Below are 7,170 nucleotides of genomic sequence, written 5' to 3'. Positions count from 1 at the left end.
AGTTATTCTGGTATACCACACTTGGACTATGAACCAAAACCTGAGAGCAGAACTGCTGGCAGCATTCGAACATGTAACGAGTTGTTTTCTGCTGTTTTACTGGTGCGACATGACAGTCCTTTATAATTAAATATTGCAGTCCTTTATAATTAAGTGCCTGGGGCGCCCGAAATCATTCGTCATACTTGGTTGTAAAATTCATGCACAGCACAGCAAAACTGGGACAGAATTATTCCTCCGTTGTAGAGGCGCTCGACTGCACTTTGCTGGCAAAGTACTGTCATCAGGGGCGCTATAACGTAAATCTATTCCAAACTTTTCTATTCCAGTTCTGTAATCAGCCCTCCATGATTGGTCAAAAACTTTTTTGGACCACCCCCACTTCACCTGTCTGTCACGCGACGTCACGAAAACTCATTACAGCAATACGTGGCATGTTTTGGCGCCTTTGCGGAAGCACATTGTGTAACGCGAATTCAGCAGCCGCTGAGCATACAATGCGGCGCGTCGTGAGGGGCATTCCTAATGGCAGCTTCCTGTGAATGAGTTTTCTGAGCACTGGCCCGTCCTCTCATGGGCAGTGTGCCATGTGATGATGTGGCGCGTGGCCGTGACAAGTGTTTGACCAGCCAGCTTGGAGTGATGGTGTGTCAACAAGAGAAAAATTAATGATCGTGATCACAGAAGAAGAAGACCGTGTGCCACAAACAAGGAAGCACAGTGCAGAGAGCATGAGTGTGTGAGAGCGAGCGGGAGGCTCGAACGGCAGCTCGCTGACCAGCAGTGGAGGCTCGGGTACTGGCGACTGGTTGTCCTGCTACCATGCAGACCTGGGCTAAGATCTCGTTCATGGCTGCCTCTCCTGCACACCAGTGGCCTGCTGTCATAGCTGCCTGGTGCAGTGCTTCGTGCTGAGAACCGAGACATTCCAGGAGTGGCTGGCAAGCTGCTAGCCAGTTGCAGAAGTAGCCTGGTACTCTGCCGGCCTGCTGTCTCCCCTGTGTCCATGTGGCGACCAGGTGCGGCGTAGTGGTGACGGTGTAGAACGTGGCCGTCGCAAGCAACTTACCAACTGTGCTAAAGAGTCAAACTATGCAGCATGGCAGCGGCAATAACAACCATCAGGGGCACTGCAACGATGATGCACACTAGCGAGTCGTGTTGCACGAGTGCCAGGCATATCACTATATACTGTGAAATATCGATATAACAAACTTCAGGGGAGCGCGGTAAATTGTTCATGATTCTGAAAGATTGTTGTAGTGAAAGGCCCAAAATTAACCATTCCACCCACCAACCTATCAGTTCATAAGTTGTCACCATATGAGCTATCTATGAAAATGTTCTTGTTGGCTCTCAGCACGCGCTATTGCTATTTTCCATAAATTCTGCCAGCACATACCGCCAAAGCACCGTATAACAAGAGTGATGTGCACAAAACAAACGATGATGCCGAGAAAACTACTGACAAAAAGGTAGCTCCGTGTCGCCTCCAAAGTGCAATGTTTCTTGCTTTTTTACATCTCTTGCCCCCCATAGACACCGCAGCTGTCTCGCTTGAGGCGAACACCAGAGCAATTTCAAAGCGGAAGTGCACATAAACGACACTGTCTGAAAAGTGCAAAGTGCGACCGCGTTGCATCCCCGCAAATACAGAGGTTACATTTTACCACTCGTATAGCTAGTACGGCCACAGAAAGAAGGGCAAAAAAAGGAAGAGACGTGCTTCAGTTTCTCGGCGACACCTTTCTGGGCAGAGCATGAGCTCGCAAGACCTGATGCGTCCTCGCCTCCGCTTGCCTGCATTTTTTATCTCAGGCGCCATCTCAGGTTTTCCAAACCCATGCGCTGCGACGTCCGCTTTCTGTGTACTGCCATCTGCTAGCTTACCGTTTCGGCTGCCGTGAAGGATACATGGGAATCTAAGAATCCCCAGATTTCTGAATATTAGTTCATAGTACTGAGGCATTGTTAACATCACAGGAAAACTGAATAACAATCATTATTCTGAAAAGTTCATAGTATTGAATTATTTTTACATTGAAACTATCAGAAGTCGGCAAGGAATTTCTGAAAAGTTTGTTAATCTGAAAAGTTCGTTAATGTGATGTTCGTAGTAACAAGGTTTCACTGTGGACAGACAGACGTCTTCAGAGCTCTTGCTCTAGTCTGTGTGCATGTAAAGCATTCTGTACCGTGTTAACGTGTCTGTGTATAGCCTGTGTTGCATGTAAAAGGCTGCTGTCTGCCATGCCATTATTAAAAGGATCCTGGGCCCAAAGGAAACAGCAAGTTTCTTTCATACCCCCTTTACATACAATGGCCCTAACAACAAGGAAATGCAGCTCTACCTCAGAAAGGGATGAAACAGAGTCTGATGATTATTTGATGGGCAATTTTCCACTCAACCTTGCAACTGTGCAAAATCTACAAAAGAGTGCTAACTTGGGCAGGTTGTCACATGTTCAAGCACATGTGTGGTTACTCTGTTTGATTGCTACCACTAGCAGCTTCGTAAACATTGTGGTAATGTTCCCGAGCCAGTTGGGGCAGCAGTCTATGAACACCTTGCCACAATTAGGGCAAATAAATTTTGCTTCAGTCAGTGTTGTGGTGTCGTCCTTGCTCCATGTCCCCAATACCCAGCATTCCAAATTATTAAACCCAGAATGCAAAACCTAACAAATCCCAAAGATCAAATGCACACCCACACAAGCAACAGCATATGTCACCACTTGCCATGAAGTTGCAGGAAGCAGGGGTCACACTGTTGTGGCATTCGTTGATCACGCCTTGTTAAACTGAATGCATAGCTCAGGAAGTCAAGAAAAAAATTTATTTACATTTCTGTACAAGATGAATAATGATGACAGACAAGTCAGCCGGTGACCGCAAACAAATTATTTGTGTTTGGCTTGCCTCGATCATGAGCCATGTGAATGGCAATGCATCTTGCTCATCGAAACTGAAACTACACATTGTACATGTATCAAAATTTACATTCAATTGTTTCAAATAGTACTTTAAAAATTCTGAATACTGAACTTTAAACTGAAGCGGATGCCGAGTAGCATAATAGCCAATTAAATATTTCGAAGTACCAAATACTTGTACAAGCCTAACTTTGACCCAATAAAAACTGGGTGCGCTTTTTAAATCTGAGGCACGGTGTGTGTTAGATGCCAATTATTTGACCGAATACTGCCAAATAAGCAGCAGTGTGTTTTGGTTTTCAACTATTGGATGATTTTATCAAGTTCAACACAAGTCGACTGTATTAGAAAAACTTATTCACCTAATATGACTGTCAAAAATCAAATAACTGCTGCACCAACAGTAAACAAACAAAAAAGTAAAGTAGTATACAAACTAATATGTTTCTCCTAGAGTGGCCCACAAATGAGATGCAGGTGTTTGGTCCTGAAGCAATGCAGCTGAGCAAATGCAATCTTCTTTACAGATTGCAGCCTGCTGCTGTCCACAGGCAGCAATAGCTCGACGTTGATGACATGACAACAACACATCTCAGATGATGCAGTGTTGGGCGACGATGCTGCTGGCAAGCTCAGTGTTGCCACTGTTCAGGTATAACAGGCTCATGTTGAAGGCTATCTCGCATCGCAGGTCAAACACCTCCTGCACAAAGAATTCAATGGGGTCACCCATTGCCTCTCACACATAAAACTGACAGTGGCAGGGTGGAATGTTTATATTCCCTGGCAGTCTATGACACTGGAGTTTCAGAAGCAAGAAAGAAATTGCAATTTATAGCTTGCCAAGTAGCTTATAGTTTTGAATGACCGCTACTGGTATGTCAGTTGCACAGCTGCCAACTGCCAGCTGCTAGGATAGCAGCCAAAAAATAGAATTTGATGAAAAATACTAAATGTCAATTTATTGGACAAAACATCGTACTCGTCATTCAAAACTGTCTCGAAGAAAAACAAACATTTCACGCACACATCGCCAATGAAAAGATGAGTAAGTTTTCCAGAAAAGGTCGCAGCAAAGTAAGGCACCCCTTGCTGCCCAGACGTTCGTGGACAGGCACTTGCTGCCCCGATTGCAGGGAGCACAAAGGCACCTTCAGGGACTGCACTGCTCTTTCCAGAAGGGCAGCCTGGCAAACGTGCACATCAAGCATTGTGACATACTTCAGTTTCACAGCTCCGCTCGGGAGATGGCGGAAGTGGCGGTCACGCGAACTAGCGGCGCTGCGATCGCGTCTTTCGTCACTTTCTGTTTCGTTTCTGATAGAAGTTGCTCCATTTCTGGTAGATTTCCGGTTTCCATTTTGAGAAGTAGTTATTTCACAGTTCTTAATTTTGAGCCTCTTCGTGAAAATTTGTCATATCTGAGCTAGGTATTGTATATGCGTTTCTGGTAATGAACTTGAAACTTGACTGCTGCTTTCACTTCTGGTTTCATGTTGGTTGCTCTGCATTGTCTGCCGTTATCCTTCTCCATTTTGTAGGTGTTGTGTGATGTGTCATGATTTGCTCTCTTGAAAAGCTCCTTGAAGAAGCGTTTCCGCCTCTCATGACAGCAAGAAGTTCCCTATGCCGTGCTGTTTTGCCCCCGGCTGCACCTGCAGCCTGAGACATGATGCCGCTGGTCATAATTTTTTCGCACTGCTGCAAGACGTTGGAGAGTTTAAAAGTTGGGAACGCATGCTACACCTAAAAGACAAACGCCTCACAAACAAATCAAAAGGGTGTGAACGCCACTTTGAGGACAACAACATTTTGAAATACTAAAAGCATGTTGTGGGTAACAAAGAAATACTGATTCCTCGTGGGAAATGGATGCTTGTTCCCGGCCCACGTCTTCGGCTCTTTCCTGGGCTGACTGAGCACATCTCAAAGCCAAAAAATGTGAAGCGAAAGCGACGTCCACCAAAAGAATGAGCGCAAGTGCCGGCAAGTACATTGGGCGAAGCTTGTGAGAGCGCTTCAACTTCAAACCTGCTGTTGGGCTTGGAAGAAGGAACTTGAGAAATATGTGCTACGCACTTGGTGCTCAACGAGCTCACAAACGTGACGCTGCCTTCTGCGCTCTGGAAGTTCGAAATTGTTGAAGACGACGCAACACAGAAGCGATGCGGAGTATTTTATATGAGGCAACTGGTAGTCGGGCATCTGCGAGTAATGATAACTGTTGTGCTTGAAGAGGATGGTACTTGCTGCATAAACGGCTACAGCAAAATTCACAAGAGGCTGTAGTATTTCGAGCTGCGATTAGCATTGCAAGTGTGGAAAGAATCCTGAGAGAAGCAGACAGCTTGAACATATGTGGGGGCGTGAAAGCAGGCCAGCGTGACACGGCGACATCAGATAATATGCACCACAAGCAGTGCAATGTACTTACAAAGCAACTAGTCTGCGCGAATTGTCTCCGTCTACAGAGGAAACTTCGACTGAGCGTTAAGGCTCCGAGCGCAACGCTCAAGCGATATCAGAAACTACGCAATGTGAAGAAGAGGCTGCTTAGGGCGGCTACTGTGCATCAAAAGCAAAAGAATGAAATTTTGGCTCTGAAGAAAAGGCTTTTTGAAATGCTCGATAACAGAATCGAGGAAGTGTTGGCTGAACTTCCTTGCATTATGACATCGTTTAGACAGTTGAAAGCAAAGTCTCTGTGTGGTGCGCGGTACAATGCGGACTGGCTTCAGAATTGTTTAATGCTGAGGATAGCGAGCCCTCGAGCATATAAGCTTCTATCTGACATGAATATGCTGCCCTTGCCCTCCCTGAGCCGTCTCACACAAATTCTGAAAGGAATACCATGCAAATATGGTTTCAATCCTCTCTGTATGGAAGCTATTGGAAAACAGCTGGGCAACAGAGCAGATGGGAAGAAATTCGGCACACTGATTTTGGATGAAATCAAGTTACGCCAGGCGTACAATTTCAACAAGTCAACCTTCAAACTTGATGGTTTTGTGGACTACGGTGGTATTTCAAGTGAAGGAACAGACCAACTTGCAGATCATGCGCTCGTGCTGACGTTCGTACCACTTCTGGAGAGCTGGGTGCAACCGATTGCCACCTTTGCCACGAAAGGTGCTGCGCCTGGCAGCATTTTAGCAGAGCTGGTGTTGCAAGAAGTAATGCAATTGCATAAACATGGTGCTATGGTGATCGCCGTAGTCAGTGATGGAGCGGGGAACAATCGCTCGATGTGGCAGCAAATGGGAATCAGCGGCAGCGTAACCTCACCTTCTCACAAGATTCCAAATCCATGCCTGCCTGAGCGCGCGTACCTTTATTTCCTGTGTGATGTGCCACATGCCCTGAAGTGTGTACGCAACCATTTGCTCAAGCACAAATATGGACAGGTGAGCTAGCGTAGTTTATTTCATATATAACCTGTGCTGATTGGCGTCAATAACTTGCTGACAGAGCAGGTGCAAGCAGCCAGAAAGAGGGCAAAATTGCTTTGAGCAAAAGGAGCTCAAGATTACTTTTTTGTGCACAAAGTAAATAAAAAGTGTCACTGTGTTTGTTGTTTGTTTTGTTCGTCAAAAAGAAAATGAATTAAGCTTTGACACAATTATGTTCATAGTATTTAACTTCGTCCTTGTCACTGCTCACAGATCACTTCCAACTCATTTGCACATCCCATAATATCCGCGGACAACTATAGAAAGTACATGTGTCAACTAAATTTATTAGGCGAAGAAGCGTTGACGGGGGTGGATGAATTCACCACAGCGTTGTCTCAAGTGACTGCTGGGCGTGATGCGTTAATGTCCTTACATCTGCACAGGCGCTCGCCATCTTTAATTAATACACATGTTAAGAATAAGCAGAGAAAAACAAAGCCCCCACTGAAGGGAGCACCGTGGCGCTTTTATAGGGAAAAAGTTGGTTGAAAAGCGGAATCGCAGTGCACGAGCGCTCATTTGCGGTGTAGTTGCAGCCTCTAAAGACTAGCTAGACATGTCATTCAAAGGTTCTTGGCATAAAATATTGTTCGGGCAGCCAAAATAGAGTCGTCAAAGAGTGAACGGCACAGGCCAGTTGGAGAAAACGGCCCACCGCAGAGATGACATCGCAGGAGTAGATGATGCGCGCTGCGTGAGAGATACGTCACTGCAGCGCCGATAGTGCACAGACACCGTGAAGTCCCCGTTACTTACGTGTGGCAGGTTTGTCACAAAACTCAGAT

The 7,170-nt window shown here is 45.7% G+C and overlaps 1 protein-coding gene across 3 annotated transcripts in view; it reads right to left on the bottom strand.

Annotated features, from left to right (window-relative positions):
* Positions 1–2,821: 2,821 nt before the first annotated feature.
* The window catches only part of LOC142576640 (general transcription factor 3C polypeptide 3-like), a 255,854-nt gene continuing 251,505 nt past the window's right edge, over positions 2,822–7,170 (bottom strand). For all 3 annotated transcript variants that reach the window (XM_075686857.1, XM_075686856.1, XM_075686854.1), the window contains exon 20: positions 2,822–3,636. In XM_075686857.1, the coding sequence (XP_075542972.1) occupies positions 3,526–3,636 (111 nt within the window). In that variant the 3' untranslated portion in view covers positions 2,822–3,525. The remainder of the gene's footprint in view (positions 3,637–7,170) is intronic.

This window comes from Dermacentor variabilis, chromosome 3, assembly GCF_050947875.1.
Source record: "Dermacentor variabilis isolate Ectoservices chromosome 3, ASM5094787v1, whole genome shotgun sequence".
Lineage (NCBI taxonomy): Eukaryota > Metazoa > Arthropoda > Arachnida > Ixodida > Ixodidae > Dermacentor > Dermacentor variabilis.
This window is presented reverse-complemented; position numbering and strand designations above follow the sequence as displayed.